This window comes from Octopus sinensis, linkage group LG2 (assembly GCF_006345805.1).
Source record: "Octopus sinensis linkage group LG2, ASM634580v1, whole genome shotgun sequence".
NCBI classification, from domain to species: Eukaryota; Metazoa; Mollusca; class Cephalopoda; order Octopoda; family Octopodidae; genus Octopus; species Octopus sinensis.
In genome coordinates, this window is record NC_042998.1 from 197,574,175 (window position 1) to 197,593,081 (window position 18,907).

Below are 18,907 nucleotides of genomic sequence, written 5' to 3' on the forward strand. Positions count from 1 at the left end.
GCTAAACACAGAGAGGACAGACAAACGGATTAAGTCGATTATATCAACCTCAGTGCATAACTGGTACTTAATTTATCGACCCCGAAAGGATGAAAGGCAAAGTTGACCTCAACGGAATTTGAACTCAGAATGCAACGACAGACAAAATACCTATTTTTTTACTACCCACAAGGGGCTAAACATAGAGGGGACAAACAAGGACAGACAAACGGATTAAGTCAATTATATCGACCCCAGTGCGTTAACTGGTACTTATTTAATCGACCCCGAAAGGATGAAAGGCAAAGTCAACCTCGGCAGAATTTGAACTCAGAACGTAACGACAGACGAAATACCGCTAAGTATTTCGCCCGGCACGCTAACGATTCTGCCAGCTCGCTGCCTTCAAGTTTGAGAGCTATTCGTGAAAGCCCCACAAAATCAATAGTCACCCCGAGTAGTAAAGCAAACACCCTCTCTTAGCTGTTCTCCTCCAATATATATGCACATGCTCAGAGCAGGCCTGTTCACTCAGGTCATACTTGCTACACTCATCCATCTTTCAACAAATTTGCTGGGAGGCAGCAGTTCCCTCTTTAACCCAATTTTCCTTTTCAAGTGAAAGTTGAAAAAGTTGCAGGCCTGGATAAAAAGGAAGGTGTGTGTCTTTCATCAAGGCCTTCAGACAGATAAAAATCGACTACTCCTTCTGGCCAAAAGAAGGCAATGGAATGATCTTTCCAACAGACTCAGCAGTTTGACAAAACTCCACAAACCAGCAATGCTTGGGTACCGTGTGAACAGTTTCAATACCCACTTCATATCTTGGACAGACCGGGATTTTTGGAAATTATCCTTGCACACTTTGCTGCCATTTCTCTCTGCTGCTCTCTCTTGCACTCTTGCTGTCTTCCACTCTCTTTCTCTCTCTCTCCCTCTCTTTCTCTCTCTCTCTCTTTCTCTCTCTCTCTCTTTCTCTCTCTCCCCCTCTCTCTCTCTCTCTCCCTCTCTCTCTCTCTTCCCCTCTCTCCCCCTCTCTCTCCCCTCCCCTCTCTCCCCCTCTCTCTCCCTCCCCATCTCCCTTTCTATATCCCCTCTCTCCCTCTCTCTCTCTTTCTCCCACCTCTCCTTCCCCTCCCCTCCCCTCTCTTTCTCTCTCCCTCTCTCTCTCTTTCTCCACCCTCTCTTCCCCTCCCCTCCCCCTCTCTTTCTCTCTCCTCTCTCTCTCTCTTTCTCCCACCCTCTCTTCCCCTCCCCTCCCCTCTCTTTCTCTCTCCCTCTCTCTCTCTCACTCTGTCTCTGACCAGGTAGCCATGTACTTTCTCTACAAAAAGACACCTGTTTCTGCCCCTCTGTTTCTCTGTCACACTCTAACCTTTCATCATCTGACACACGATCCCCTCCTCCAATGCCCCCCCTCCCCTCTCAAAGGATCTTTGTCTTGCAAGTTACTTGGTTACCCTGCCGGTGCTGGTGCCATGTAAAAAGCATCAGGTCCACACTGTAAAGTGGTTGGCATTTGGAAGGGCATCCAACTGTAAAAACCATGCCAAAACTGACCTTGCCTATGCTCATGCAACATAAAACAAAGCACTCAGTCCAGTCTGCAGGGTGGTTCATGCTTGGAAAGGTATCCAGTTGTAAAAACTATGCCAAAACAGACACTGAAGCTTGGTGCAGTCTTCTGCCTGGCCAGCCTCTGTCAAACTGTCCAACCCATGCCAGCATGGAAAGCAGATGTTAAACGATGATGATAATATGCACTCACACACACACACTACACACACACACACACTGCACACACACTACACACTACACACACACACACTACACACACACACACACTACACACACACACACACTACACACACACACACACACACTACACACACACACTACACACACACACATTACACACACACACACACTACACACACACACACACACACACTACACACACTACACACACACACACCACACACACACACACCACACACACACACACACACACACACACACACAAGAATTCTATATAATTTTTTCATTTTACATCTGTGTGTCAATGCTAATGGCTATATTATTGAGGCATTGTTTCGTAGCTAGATACATTTCCTGTCACAAACTCTCACCTTTTTTTCAAGTAAGGGATCTCTTCATGGAAGTGTAAAACATACTACACTACACAAGTAGCAATCTAAAGCAAGAAAGAACAACAGCTTCGCCCATTAGATTTTTGAACCCTGTATCAACCCCCAATTACATTCTATCTGATCAAATTAGATTAAATCATCTATAAATATGTTGTGTTTCTCTTCCTCTGCTCATTTAACTGTTCTGTGGCAGATGCTCAGGAGCAATAAACACTGGAAATGTGCAGAGAACAGCTTCTGTCACATTCCAGGGAGAAAAACTAGAAGTAGTTGACAGCTTCCGTAACCTAGGTGACCAAGTCAGTAGCTGGGGAGGGTGCGCTGAAAGTGTAGCTGTTGGAATAAGAATAACCTGGGCAAAGTTCAGGGAGCTTTTACCTCTGCTGGTGACAAAGGGCCTCTCGTTCACAGTAAAAGGTAGACTGTATGATGCATGCGTATGAACAGCCATGCCACATGGTAGTGAAACATGGGCCGTGACTGCTGAAAACATGTGTAAGCTTGCAAAGAATGAAGCCAGTATGCTCTGCTGGATGTGTAGTGTCAGTGTGCATACACGACAGATTATAAGCGCCTTGAGAGAAAAGTTGGACGTAAGAAGCATCAGATGTGGTGTGTGAGAGAGACAACTACACTGGTATGGACATGCGGTGCAAGTGAATGAGAACATCTGTGTGAAAAAGTGTCACACTCTAGCAGTTGAGGGAATCTGTGGAAGAGGTAGACTCAGGAAGACCTGGGATGAGGTGGTGAAGCACGATCTCCGAACATTGGGCCTCACTGAGGCAATGACTAGTGACCGAGACCTTTGGAAATATGCTGTGCTTGAGAAGACCCGGCAAGCCAAATGAGACCATAATCTGTGGCCTTTACCAGGGTGTAACCAGCCCACTTATGCATACCTTTCTTTCGTTGGACACTAAAGAGTGGAACATTAAAAGCACCATCCAAGCGTGATTGCCACGGCCACTGACTGCCTCCTGTGCTGGTGGCACATAAAAAGCACCAATCGAGCATGATCATTACTAGCATTGCCTTACTGGCACTTGTGCTGGTGGCACGTGAAAAACAAAATTTGAACGTGGTCGTCGCCAGTACCGCTGGACTGGCTCCTGTGCAGGTGGCACATAAAAAACACCATTTGAATGTGGCTGTTGCCAGTACTGCCAGACTGGCCACTGTGCCAGTAGCACGTACAAGCACCCACTACACTTTCATAGTGGTTGGCATTAGGAAGGGCATCCAGCTGTAGAAACTCTGCCAGATCAGATTGTAGCCTGGTGCAACCATCTGGCTTGCCAGTCCTCAGTCAAACCATCCAACCCATGCCAGCATGGAAAGCGGACATTAAACGATGATGAGGATGATCTTTAGTTTTTGTTTCTTGAAATTTTCCAGCCATGACCATTATTTTTTTTATATTTCAGATATAGTGTACTTGACACTATATTATCCAAAGAGATATTTTCAGAAGTTGGAGAGAGTATTGTTTTAAACTTCTATAACTAGCAGAATGAGTGACCTTATAAGGCATCCTCATTGACTCTTCAGCTACCTAGTTCTCTAATTAGTGCTCATAATGTGTAATATCCTCATTACAAAAAGATTAATTGCTAATTAATAATTTACAGAACCATATTTGGTTGGTGGCACGTAAAAAGCACCATCCGAATCGTGGCCGAAGCCAGTGCCGCCTTGACTGGCTTCTGTGCCGGTGGCATGTAAAGTACACCAATCCGACAGTGCAGGTGGCACGTAAAAAGCACCCACTACACGCATGGAGTGGTTGGCGTTAGGAAGGGCATCCAGCTGTAGAAACATTGCCAGATAAGACCGGAGCCTGGTGCAGCCTTCTGGCTTCCCAGATCCCTGGTCGAACCGTCCAACCCATGCTAGCATGGAGAATGGACGGTAAACGATGATGATGATGATGATGATGATGATGATGATATTTGAAAATCTGTTGGAAGGCAAAATCTTACTTCAATGAATTTCTTGGCTTTCTTGTAATGTGCAATAACTGGATTCATTCGTTCTTTGTAAGTTTGGACATGGAGAGCAACCAATCCTGGAATGTATGCACTCGTATTAACCTTTGCTTCTAACTTTGTAAGACATTTCTCAATGCTTGTTGATTCTTCAGTATGTATGTAAACCACAACCATAATCTGGTCAGGTCGTATCTAAATGATGAGAAAAGTGAGAAAGATAATTATTCAATTGTCTCTGCTTGGGGTTGAGTTTTCAAACCAACTAATTTAGGGCAGGTGTCTACTTTATATATACAAATATCTGAGATGAGTCATTGGTAGTGTTACACGGAGTATTTATATTGCTGTTAATAGCTTTATATTATATTATTTTTAATGACCATTGGGCCGTTGCCAGCTTCGTCTAGTACCCGTGCCGGTTGCACGTAATAAGCACCATCCGATCGTGGCCGTTTGCCAGCCTCATCTAGCACCTGTGCCGGTGGCACATAAAAAGCACCCACTACACTCATGGAGTGGTTGGCGTTAGGAAGGGCATCCAGCTGTAGAAACTCTGCCAGATCTGAATGGCCTGGTGCAACCTTTGGGCTTCCCAGACCCCAGTCGAACCATCCAACCCATGCTAGCATGGAAAGCGGACGTTAAACGATGATGATGATGATGATGATGATGATGATGATGATGAATGACCTTTGGGATTGATGAAAAGACATTTTTACTGCTTTGTAAGGGAAAGAAGGACAATGCTTAACCTAACCCTTTATTTATTTCAGGGTCTCTAAGGCTGTTGAGAATTTAGGAAATTACTTCAGATGAGAAACTTTGTCCAAATACTTGCAACACCTTAAATTTTACTGAAGGCACCTAAAGACTAGGTGGTAGTAGTGTTAAACTGAGTAATGGATTAAGTCTACTACCCAAGAACTTGGAACATAAAGAGCCACAACAAATGCTTTGCAGTTTCATTGTTGATATAACTCATTGGGTGACATGCCATGCTTGAGGAGTAAATCAAAATCAAATCAAATTACAATCAAATGGAAATTGTAGTTGTGGCCGATGCCAGTGCTGCCTGACTGGCTCCCCTGCTGGTGGCACGCAATAAGCAGCATTCGTGCTTGGGTTGTTGTCAGAGTCACCTGACTGGCTCCCCATGCTGGTGGCATGTAAAAAGCACCATCCGAATGTGGTTGATGCAGCCCCCAACTGGCTCCTGTGCTGGCAAAACATAAAAAGCACCATCCAAACATGGCCAGTGCCAGTGCCGCCTGACTGGCTCCCATGCCGGTGGCACGTAAAAAGCACCCACTACACTCTCGGAGTGGTTGACATTAGGAAGGGCATCCAGCTGTAGAAACATTGCCAGATCAGATTGGAGCCTGGTGCAGCCTCCTGGCTTGCCAGTCTCCAGTCAAACCGTCCAACCCATGCTAGCATGGAAAATGGACGTTAAACGATGATGATGATGATGATGATGGTGTTGTAAATAGACATTCCAAAGATGAGGCTTATATGTGGAAGCAATAATGTGAATTCCTTCTACCATAGAACTGTATTTATTTTGAATAGACAACCATTTACAGCAGTTAGATAACAATACTCTTTTACTCTTTTACTCTTTTACTTGTTTCAGTCATTTGACTGCGGCCATGCTGGAGCACCGCCAGTACTTATTCTATCGGTCTCTTTTGCCGAACCGCTAAGTGGCGGGGACGTAAACACACCAGCATCGGTTATCAAGCAATGCTAGGGGGACAAACACAGACACAAACACATACACACACACATATATATATACATATATACGATGGGCTTCTTTCAGTTTCCATCTACCAAATCCACTCACAAGGCATTGGTCGGCCCGAGGCTATAGCAGAAGACACTTGCCCAAGATGCCACGCAGTGGGACTGAACCCGGAACCATGTGGTTGGTAAGCAAGCTACTTACCACACAGCCACTCCTGCGCCTAATAAGAATACAAAGAAAATAAAGCAGGTGAGGGTTATTAACTGTCTCAACCAGATTAGCAAAACTGTATGTAATTTCTACAACCAGCCTGAATGAATTAGTCGAGAGTTGTCTGCCTATTATTGAAACAAATTCGTGCTCACGTAAATTAGGGGAGTGATGAAGTCAGGGGTGTAAAACTGAGGTACTCACGCAATGTTCAAAAGCTGCAACCTGCTCCATGGTTGTTGGATAATCTACCACAATAAAACATCGAGCTTCTGGACATTTATCAAGGTTTTTTTTAATAAAACCTCTCTGCAAAATTAGAAGCAAAAAAAAATAAATAAATAAATGACATGTAAGGAACTAAGGAATGGTTTTTTTTCTAATTTAGGTACAAGGCCAGTAACTTTGAGGGGAGGGTTTAGTTGATACCATTGACTCCAGTACTTGACTGGTACTTTGTTTTATTGGCCTCAAAGGAATGAAAGACAAAGCTGACCTTGGCAGGATTTGATCTCAGAGTGTAGAGGCCTGGAATAAATACTGCAAAGCATTTTCTCCAATGTTCCAACAATTTCTACCAGTTTGCTGCCTTAAACAATGATAGTTGTTGTCTTAGGCATAAGGCCAATAATTTTGGGGAAGGTGTTAGATGTTACTATCGACCCCCAGCTCATAATCTGGTACTTTATTTTATAGACCCCAAAATAGTTGATTAGCTCCAGGTTGACCTGAATGTGCAAACTGATGATCAAAGACCCCCAGCTAAGACCATCCCATCTTTTATATTTTATAGACCCCAAAATAGTTGATTAGCTCCAGGTTGACCTGAATGTGCAAACTGATGATCAAAGACCCTCAGCTAAGACCATCCCATCTTTTATATTTTATAGACCCCAAAATAGTTGATTAGCTCCAGGTTGACCTGAATGAGCAAACTGATGATCAAAGACCCTCAGCTAAGACCATCCCATCTTTTATATTTTATAGACCCCAAAATAGTTGATTAGCTCCAGGTTGACCTGAATGAGCAAACTGATGATCAAGACCCCCAGCTAAGACCATCCCATCTTTTATATTTTATAGACCCCAAAATAGTTGATTAGCTCCAGGTTGACCTGAATGTGCAAACTGATGATCAAAGACCCTCAGCCAAGACCATCCCATCTTTTATATTTTATAGACCCCAAAATAGTTGATTAGCTCCAGGTTGACCTGAATGTGCAAACTGATGATCAAAGACCCCCAGCTAAGACCATCCCATCTTTTATATTTTATAGACCCCAAAATAGTTGATTAGCTCCAGGTTGACCTGAATGTGCAAACTGATGATCAAAGACCCCCAGCTAAGACCATCCCATCTTTTATTTTTATAGACCCCAAAATAGTTGATTAGCTCCAGGTTGACCTGAATGTGCAAACTGATGATCAAAGACCCCCAGCTAAGACCATCCCATCTTTTATATTTTATAGACCCCAAAATAGTTGATTAGCTCCAGGTTGACCTGAATGTGCAAACTGATGATCAAAGACCCTCAGCTAAGACCATCCCATCTTTTATATTTTATAGACCCCAAAATAGTTGATTAGCTCCAGGTTGACCTGAATGTGCAAACTGATGATCAAAGACCCCCAGCTAAGACCATCCATCTTTTATATTTTATAGACCCCAAAATAGTTGATTAGCTCCAGGTTGACCTGAATGTGCAAACTGATGATCAAAGACCCCCAGCTAAGACCATCCCATCTTTTATATTTTATAGACCCCAAAATAGTTGATTAGCTCCAGGTTGACCTGAATGTGCAAACTGATGATCAAAGACCCCCAGCTAAGACCATCCCATCTTTTATATTTTATAGACCCCAAAATAGTTGATTAGCTCCAGGTTGACCTGAATGTGCAAACTGATGATCAAAGACCCTCAGCTAAGACCATCCCATCTTTTATATTTTATAGACCCCAAAATAGTTGATTAGCTCCAGGTTGACCTGAATGTGCAAACTGATGATCAAAGACCCCCAGCTAAGACCATCCCATCTTTTATATTTTATAGACCCCAAAATAGTTGATTAGCTCCAGGTTGACCTCAATGTGCAAACTGATGATCAAAGACCCCCAGCTAAGACCATCCATCTTTTATATTTTATAGACCCCAAAATAGTTGATTAGCTCCAGGTTGACCTGAATGTGCAAACTGATGATCAAAGACCCTCAGCTAAGACCATCCCATCTTTTATATTTTATAGACCCCAAAATAGTTGATTAGCTCCAGGTTGACCTGAATGTGCAAACTGATGATCAAAGACCCCCAGCTAAGACCATCCCATCTTTTATATTTTATAGACCCCAAAATAGTTGATTAGCTCCAGGTTGACCTGAATGTGCAAACTGATGATCAAGACCCTCAGCTAAGACCATCCCATCTTTTATTTTATAGACCCCAAAATAGTTGATTAGCTCCAGGTTGACCTGAATGTGCAAACTGATGATCAAAGACCCCCAGCTAAGACCATCCCATCTTTTATATTTTATAGACCCCAAAATAGTTGATTAGCTCCAGGTTGACCTGAATGTGCAAACTGATGATCAAAGACCCCCAGCTAAGACCATCCCATCTTTTATATTTTATAGACCCCAAAATAGTTGATTAGCTCCAGGTTGACCTGAATGTGCAAACTGATGATCAAAGACCCCCAGCTAAGACCATCCCATCTTTTATATTTTATAGACCCCAAAATAGTTGATTAGCTCCAGGTTGACCTGAATGTGCAAACTGATGATCAAAGACCCCCAGCTAAGACCATCCCATCTTTATATTTTATAGACCCCAAAATAGTTGATTAGCTCCAGGTTGACCTGAATGAGCAAACTGATGATCAAAGACCCTCAGCTAAGACCATCCCATCTTTTATATTTTATAGACCCCAAAATAGTTGATTAGCTCCAGGTTGACCTGAATGAGCAAACTGATGATCAAAGACCCCCAGCTAAGACCATCCCATCTTTTATATTTTATAGACCCCCAAAATAGTTGATTAGCTCCAGGTTGACCTGAATGAGCAAACTGATGATCAAAGACCCCCAGCTAAGACCATCCCATCTTTTATATTTATAGACCCACAAAATAGTTGATTAGCTCCAGGTTGACCTGAATGAGCAAACTGATGATCAAAGACCCCCAGCTAAGACCATCCCATCTTTTATTTTATAGACCCCAAAATAGTTGATTAGCTCCAGGTTGACCTGAATGAGCAAACTGATGATCAAAGACCCTCAGCTAAGACCATCCCATCTTTTATATTTTATAGACCCCAAAATAGTTGATTAGCTCCAGGTTGACCTGAATGAGCAACTGATGATCAAAGACCCCCAGCTAAGACCATCCCATCTTTTATATTTTATAGACCCCCAAAATAGTTGATTAGCTCCAGGTTGACCTGAATGAGCAAACTGATGATCAAAGACCCCCAGCTAAGACCATCCCATCTTTTATATTTTATAGACCCCCAAAATAGTTGATTAGCTCCAGGTTGACCTGAATGAGCAAACTGATGATCAAAGACCCCCAGCTAAGACCATCCCATCTTTTATATTTTATAGACCCCAAAATAGTTGATTAGCTCCAGGTTGACCAGAATGAGCAAACTGATGATCAAAGACCCTCAGCTAAGACCATCCCATCTTTTATATTATAGACCCCAAAATAGTTGATTAGCTCCAGGTTGACCTGAATGAGCAACTGATGATCAAAGACCCTCAGCTAAGACCATCCCATCTTTTATATTTTATAGACCCCAAAATAGTTGATTAGCTCCAGGTTGACCTGAATGAGCAAACTGATGATCAAAGACCCCCAGCTAAGACCATCCCATCTTTTATATTTTATAGACCCCAAAATAGTTGATTAGCTCCAGGTTGACCTGAATGAGCAAACTGATGATCAAAGACCCCCAGCTAAGACCATCCCATCTTTTATATTTTATAGACCCCAAAATAGTTGATTAGCTCCAGGTTGACCTGAATGAGCAAACTGATGATCAAAGACCCTCAGCTAAGACCATCCCATCTTTTATATTTTATAGACCCCAAAATAGTTGATTAGCTCCAGGTTGACCTGAATGTGCAAACTGATGATCAAAGACCCCCAGCTAAGACCATCCCATCTTTTATATTTTATAGACCCCCAAAATGGTTGATTAGCTCCAGGTTGACCTGAATGTGCAAACTGATGATCAAAGACCCCCAGCTAAGACCATCCCATCTTTTATATTTTATAGACCCCAAAAGTTGATTAGCTCCAGGTTGACCTGAATGTGCAAACTGATGATCAAAGACCCCCAGCTAAGACCATCCCATCTTTTATATTTTATAGACCCCAAAATAGTTGATTAGCTCCAGGTTGACCTGAATGTGCAAACTGATGATCAAAGACCCCCAGCTAAGACCATCCCATCTTTATATTTTATAGACCCCAAAATAGTTGATTAGCTCCAGGTTGACCTGAATGAGCAAACTGATGATCAAAGACCCTCAGCTAAGACCATCCCATCTTTTATATTTTATAGACCCCAAAATAGTTGATTAGCTCCAGGTTGACCTGAATGTGCAAACTGATGATCAAAGACCCCCAGCTAAGACCATCCCATCTTTTATATTTTATAGACCCCAAAATAGTTGATTAGCTCCAGGTTGACCTGAATGAGCAAACTGATGATCAAAGACCCCCAGCTAAGACCATCCCATCTTTTATATTTATAGACCCCAAAATAGTTGATTAGCTCCAGGTTGACCTGAATGTGCAAACTGATGATCAAAGACCCCCAGCTAAGACCATCCCATCTTTTATATTTTATAGACCCCCAAAATAGTTGATTAGCTCCAGGTTGACCTGATGTGCAAACTGATGATCAAAGACCCCCAGCTAAGACCATCCCATCTTTTATATTTTATAGACCCCAAAATAGTTGATTAGCTCCAGGTTGACCTGAATGTGCAAACTGATGATCAAAGACCCTCAGCTAAGACCATCCCATCTTTTATATTTTATAGACCCCAAAATAGTTGATTAGCTCCAGGTTGACCTGAATGTGCAAACTGATGATCAAAGACCCCCAGCTAAGACCATCCCATCTTTATATTTTATAGACCCCAAAATAGTGATTAGCTCCAGGTTGACCTGAATGAGCAAACTGATGATCAAAGACCCTCAGCTAAGACCATCCCATCTTTTATATTTTATAGACCCCAAAATAGTTGATTAGCTCCAGGTTGACCTGAATGAGCAAACTGATGATCAAAGACCCTCAGCTAAGACCATCCCATCTTTTATATTTTATAGACCCCAAAATAGTTGATTAGCTCCAGGTTGACCTGAATGTGCAAACTGATGATCAAAGACCCCCAGCTAAGACCATCCCATCTTTTATATTTTATAGACCCCAAAATAGTTGATTAGCTCCAGGTTGACCTGAATGTGCAAACTGATGATCAAAGACCCTCAGCTAAGACCATCCCATCTTTATATTTTATAGACCCCAAAATAGTTGATTAGCTCCAGGTTGACCAGAATGTGCAAACTGATGATCAAAGACCCCCAGCTGAGACCATCCCATCTTTTATATTTTATAGACCCCAAAATAGTTGATTAGCTCCAGGTTGACCTGAATGTGCAAACTGATGATCAAAGACCCTCAGCTAAGACCATCCCATCTTTTATATTTTATAGACCCCAAAATTTGATTAGCTCCAGGTTGACCTGAATGTGCAAACTGATGATCAAAGACCCCCAGCTAAGACCATCCCATCTTTTATATTTTATAGACCCCAAAATAGTTGATTAGCTCCAGGTTGACCTGAATGTGCAAACTGATGATCAAAGACCCTCAGCTAAGACCATCCCATCTTTTATATTTTATAGACCCCAAAATAGTTGATTAGCTCCAGGTTGACCTGAATGTGCAAACTGATGATCAAAGACCCCCAGCTAAGACCATCCCATCTTTTATATTTTATAGACCCCAAAAGTTGATTAGCTCCAGGTTGACCTGAATGTGCAAACTGATGATCAAAGACCCCCAGCTAAGACCATCCATCTTTTATATTTTATAGACCCCAAAATAGTTGATTAGCTCCAGGTTGACCTGAATGAGCAAACTGATGATCAAAGACCCTCAGCTAAGACCATCCCATTTTTATATTTTATAGACCCCAAAATAGTTGATTAGCTCCAGGTTGACCTGAATGAGCAAACTGATGATCAAAGACCTCAGCTAAGACCATCCCATCTTTTATATTTTATAGACCCCAAAATAGTTGATTAGCTCCAGGTTGACCTGATGTGCAAACTGATGATCAAAGACCCCCAGCTAAGACCATCCCATCTTTTATATTTATAGACCCCAAAATAGTTGATTAGCTCCAGGTTGACCTGAATGTGCAAACTGATGATCAAAGACCCCCAGCTAAGACCATCCCATCTTTTATATTTTATAGACCCCAAAATAGTTGATTAGCTCCAGGTTGACCTGAATGTGCAAACTGATGATCAAAGACCCCCAGCTAAGACCATCCCATCTTTTATATTTATAGACCCCAAAATAGTTGATTAGCTCCAGGTTGACCTGAATGTGCAAACTGATGATCAAAGACCCCCAGCTAAGACCATCCCATCTTTTATATTTTATAGACCCCAAAATAGTTGATTAGCTCCAGGTTGACCTGAATGTGCAAACTGATGATCAAAGACCCCCAGCTAAGACCATCCCATCTTTTATATTTTATAGACCCCAAAATAGTTGATTAGCTCCAGGTTGACCTGAATGTGCAAACTGATGATCAAAGACCCCCAGCTAAGACCATCCCATCTTTTATTTTATAGACCCCAAAATAGTTGATTAGCTCCAGGTTGACCTGAATGAGCAAACTGATGATCAAAGACCCTCAGCTAAGACCATCCCATCTTTTATATTTTATAGACCCCAAAATAGTTGATTAGCTCCAGGTTGACCTGAATGTGCAAACTGATGATCAAAGACCCCCAGCTAAGACCATCTCATCTTTTATATTTTATAGACCCCAAAATAGTTGATTAGCTCCAGGTTGACCTGAATGTGCAAACTGATGATCAAAGACCCCCAGCTAAGACCATCCCATCTTTTATATTTTATAGACCCCAAAATAGTTGATTAGCTCCAGGTTGACCTGAATGTGCAAACTGATGATCAAAGACCCCCAGCTAAGACCATCCCATCTTTTATATTTTATAGACCCCAAAATAGTTGATTAGCTCCAGGTTGACCTGAATGAGCAAATTGATGATCAAAGACCCTCAGCTAAGACCATCCCATCTTTTATATTTTATAGACCCCAAAATAGTTGATTAGCTCCAGGTTGACCTGAATGTGCAAACTGATGATCAAAGACCCCCAGCTAAGACCATCCCATCTTTTATATTTTATAGACCCCAAAATAGTTGATTAGCTCCAGGTTGACCTGAATGTGCAAACTGATGATCAAAGACCCTCAGCTAAGACCATCCCATCTTTTATATTTTATAGACCCCAAAATAGTTGATTAGCTCCAGGTTGACCTGAATGTGCAAACTGATGATCAAAGACCCCCAGCTAAGACCATCCCATCTTTTATATTTTATAGACCCCAAAATAGTTGATTAGCTCCAGGTTGACCTGAATGTGCAAACTGATGATCAAAGACCCCCAGCTAAGACCATCCCATCTTTTATATTTTATAGACCCCAAAATAGTTGATTAGCTCCAGGTTGACCTGAATGTGCAAACTGATGATCAAAGACCCCCAGCTAAGACCATCCCATCTTTTATATTTTATAGACCCCAAAATAGTTGATTAGCTCCAGGTTGACCTGAATGAGCAAACTGATGATCAAAGACCCCCAGCTAAGACCATCCCATCTTTTATATTTTATAGACCCCAAAATAGTTGATTAGCTCCAGGTTGACCTGAATGTGCAAACTGATGATCAAAGACCCTCAGCTAAGACCATCCCATCTTTTATATTTTATAGACCCCAAAATAGTTGATTAGCTCCAGGTTGACCTGAATGTGCAAACTGATGATCAAAGACCCTCAGCTAAGACCATCCCATCTTTTATATTTTATAGACCCCAAAATAGTTGATTAGCTCCAGGTTGACCTGAATGAGCAAACTGATGATCAAAGACCCTCAGCTAAGACCATCCCATCTTTTATATTTTATAGACCCCAAAATAGTTGATTAGCTCCAGGTTGACCTGAATGTGCAAACTGATGATCAAAGACCCCCAGCTAAGACCATCCCATCTTTTATATTTTATAGACCCCAAAATAGTTGATTAGCTCCAGGTTGACCTGAATGTGCAAACTGATGATCAAAGACCCTCAGCTAAGACCATCCCATCTTTTTCTTGGAAAATGTGTATCTACCATTACTTTATCTAACGTGTTCCTTCCTTTTCTGGATAGATGGTTTGATTAAATGGAGATTTAGCAGCTACATCTAGCTTGTTGAGTGACAAGAGTTTTCTTTGTTGGATTGTCATATTTACGTATTTTCAAGAAAGGTCAGATATATGGAGGGAAGCCGTGGTGAGAAAGACTGAAAACCAGATACAATGTTAGTCCACATTGTTTAAAATCCAGAAATGTGATATAAAGTCTAAGTGCTGTGTTATTTCACACTGTTTAAAATATAGAAATCTTTATATATAAAAAAGTTGTGTGTCTGTCTCCTACGATTTAGATTCCTAACTACTCCCACATTTTGCGGTGCAGTGTAACCAAAACCGGGTATCTTATAGTCGTGATTCATATCGAGCCCTTCTGGGTATTAGCGCGCATCTACTATGAGTCTACGATTTAAAAAAAATTTACCATCATTTTTTTCCATTTTTAATGCATTTTTTCGCTATTATATAAGGGAAGTAACTCTCTAAAAATGTCTACGATGAGTCAACGATTTAAAAAAAATTTACCATAATTTTTTTCCATTTTTAATGCATTTTTTTTGCTATTTTTTGGCTATAACTCTCTAAAAATGCTTATATAGTTATTTCCCTTACAAACCCGAGCAACGCCGGGCGATACTGCTAGTGTGATATAAATGAAAATCTCAATAGAATGGTTGAAAATATCAAATGGATTATGTGTTTAGGATTACTTAATCAAGTGAGGAAAGCTAGTACTCATGATTCTTTTCAGGGCCTCTGGTGATAAAAAAGCAAGGAATTATCCTCATACCATAGACCTGGCCCAGATAATTGCAACAAAGTGGATTCTGGAATTCTGCTTGAAAGACCAAGAATAGTATTAAATGGACAATGAAATTAGTGGATATCAGTTTGTTTACTGATGATACACGTTCATAAATTTAATAGTTAAGAGATCCTTAATCTCATTGTGTCACCAGAGCTCTCTTTTGCCTTCATGTAACATGTATTTAGGGGTGAGTTATTTAATGAGACCCATTCCTCTCTCAGCTTTACCTTACACATAGGATTTGAACTTAACACTGCAAGTTAACAAAATGTCATTCCTTAGTTACACAGAGTTGATGTTACAGGTGATGTAATATCAATTTACAGCCAAGTAGGTTTCATTAATATTTATTTCTTTATTGCCCATAAGGGGCTAAACACAGAGGGGACAAACAAGGACAGACAAAGGGATTAAGTCGATTACATCGACCCCAGTGCGTAACTGGTACTTATTTAATCGACCCCGAAAGGATGAAAGGCAAAGTCGACCTCGATGGAATTTGAACTCAGAACGTAACGGCAGACAAAATACAGCTACGCATTTCGCCCAGCATGCTAACGTTTCTGCCAGCTCGCCGCCTTAATTAATTTTGGTGAATTATTCCTGTTGTGTAGTGTTGATTTATTGCTAGATAGACAGGCTATTTTCTTAACAGGCTCAGTGTAGTAACAATGGTAAGATATGAATTAGCAGGCTAATTGACCACACAGTTGGTTCCCTGTTGTTGTCAATGGGGATGTAACAGAAACAACAGAGTGCTGGACCAAATACTTGTGGTATTAAGTCGTATTCCTTTGCATTTTGAGTTCGACTGTAACTGGGACCAATTTTGTCTTGTAGGTTTCACTTGACATTTGTAGAGGGCTCCCTTTTACTCTTTTACTTGTTTCAGTCATTTGACTGTGGCCATGCTGGAGCACTGCCTTTAGTTGAGCAAATCGACCCCAGAACTTATTCTTTGTAAGCCTAGTACTTATTCTATCGGTCTCTTTTGCCGAACCGCTAAGTTACGGGGATGTAAACACACCAGCATCGGTTATCAAGCGATGTTGGGGGACAAACACAGACACAAATACACACACATATATATACAACAGGTTCTTTTCACTTTCCGTCTACCAAATCCACTCACAAGGCTTTGGTCGGCCTGAGGCGATAGTAGAAGACACTTGCCCAAGGTGCCACGCAGTGGGACTGAACCCGGAACCATGTGGTTGGTAAGCAAGCTTCTTACCACAAAGCCACTCCTGCGCTTCCGGCTATTAGTTAAAACATTTTTTTTTAATCTTGGAAGAAAGACAGTCTTTGTGATGTAATCTTTTGTATGTCAAGGATGTTAGTTATCAGAAAAAAATTTAGTGATGGTGAGGCCTTGCATTTGTAATGAAATGCAAGTTTGGAGTGAGTTATCTAGATTGTACATGGATAACACTCAAGCACAGGATGTTAAGAAGGAGTGAGAAGTGGTTTCATCTGTGTTAGAGTGGAAGTTGTTAGAGATGATACCAAATAGGTTGTTGATGCCTAGAAGGAAGAATGTTAGATGAAGCTGTAGCTAGAAGTCCAATAGTGTTGATGGAACATGGGTCAGGGAAAGCTCCATCTGCACTCATGGCTATGGTACAATCTAATAAGAAGTCACCAATCCAACAATTTAAGAGACAAGAGATGACAGAACCGGAGTTCTGTTTTTGATTCGACGGTCATTCGGAATGCTCACAACAGCCATATTCCTACCACTCTATGTCATGCTGGTGAGACCCATATTGGAGTACGGGATTCAAGCCTCTTCTCATTATCTTCTCAAAGACATACATCATCTCAAAAGAGTCCAGCAGCTGGCTACCCGCATGGTTCTTGGTCTCAAGAATTTGTCTTATGAAGAAAGGCTGAAGACGCTTGGCCTTTATTCTCTAGAAAAAACACAGCCGCCGTGGAGATGTCATTCTTGCTCACAACATCATAAGCGGAAAGTGTAACCTCTCAAAAGAGCTGTTCTTCACTCCTGCTCCAGAGCATCGGCTGCAGGGGTCATTCCGAAAAACTCTATCTGCGTCGATTTCATCTCAATCGAAGGAGAGGGGCTTTCTCCGTCCGGGTTGCGGATCTGTGGAATAAGCTGCCGAACGAGATAGTGAAGATGCCAACGACCGCTCAGTTCAAAGTCTCTCTTGACCAGAAATGGCCTGAACTCTTTGCATGAACACCCTCCCTGTACATAACTCCATGTCCCCCTACATGGCCTTGCTTTTTGCTTTTTGAGCCAAAAAATTAACTTAACTTAACCCATATGTAGGCAGTTTTGCTTCAATATGCAAGTGCCAAAAAGCTGCTGAGAGCTTTGTTAATGATAAAAATAGCAACTCCGTTTTCATCACATTTCAAGTGGGTGAGAGTCTACAATTGAGTGGCATCGTAGAGTAAGTCTCTGGTAGATCTAGATTTATAAAAGTTTAACTGGTGGTTATTCTCCTCACCATTTAATGGTTTTAGTAAATTTATAGAGAAAAAGTAAGCATTATACTGTCCAGCATAAATATAACTTGACTTCATTATATTTTTTCTGTAAAAACTTATTCTGACATTAAATGAGTCAACTTCCCGTATGAATGTTTACATTTGTATACTCTTTACTCTTTTACTTGTTTCAGTCACGTGACTGCGGCCATACTGGAGCACCGCCTTTAGTCGAGCAAATCGACCCCAGGACTTATTCTTTGTAAGCCTAGTACTTATTCTATCGGTCTCTTTTGCCGAATCGGTAAGTTACGGGGACGTAAACACACCAGCATCAGTTGTCAAGCGATGCTAGGGGGGACAAACACAGACACACAAACATATACACACACACATATATATATAGATATATATATATATATATATATATACATATATACGACGGGCTTCTTTCAGTTTCCGTCTACCAAATCCACTCACAAGGCTTTGGTTGGCCCGAGGCTATAGTAGAAGATACTTGCCCAAGGTGCCACGCAGTGGGACTGAACCCGGAACCATGTGGTTGGTAATCAAGCTACTTACCACACAGCCACTCCTGCGCCTGTATGTTGTTTTTCAACAAAAAAAAATTTCTAAAAATATTCTGGAAACAATCTACTCATGTAATTTATGCACCCTCTAAAAGTTTATTTTTGTTTTTGCAGAATAAGTGCGCAAATTACAAGGGACTTTAGCAACAGTTCTTTTGTATTCCTGCATTCTTTCAATACTTACATCCATAGGAGTTTCTTTGAGTGTTTCCATGGTGACAAACTTCAGGATAGTGTATGTAAATCTTGATACAATAACCCAGGTCGGGTAGCCATTTCTGAGTTCTTGTGCAAACTTTATCTTCTCCGATTCCGGTGGACCTTTGAAAATGGTTAAAAACACATCAAACTTAGAAAACAGGGGTAGGAAATTGACAAAAATAAACATCAAAGATCAAATTTCAAACCATCATCATTGTTATCATTGTCATTGTCGTCATCATTACCTCCTCCCCCTCCTCCTTCTCTCCACCGCCTTCCCTCTGCATCCGACTGTTAAGTTTTATGGAAAATAG

General features: G+C 41.3%; 1 protein-coding gene across 1 annotated transcript in view; it reads right to left on the bottom strand.

Moving 5' to 3' along the window:
* The window catches only part of LOC115227287 (adenylate kinase isoenzyme 5-like), a 70,371-nt gene that overhangs the window by 40,460 nt on the left and 11,004 nt on the right, over window positions 1-18,907 (bottom strand). Inside the window, exons 4-6 of the mRNA XM_036500775.1 lie at window positions 18,577-18,713; window positions 6,282-6,386; window positions 4,112-4,312 (exon numbers count right to left, since the gene is read on the bottom strand). Of these exons, the coding sequence (XP_036356668.1) occupies window positions 4,112-4,312; window positions 6,282-6,386; window positions 18,577-18,713 (443 nt within the window). The remainder of the gene's footprint in view (window positions 1-4,111; window positions 4,313-6,281; window positions 6,387-18,576; window positions 18,714-18,907) is intronic.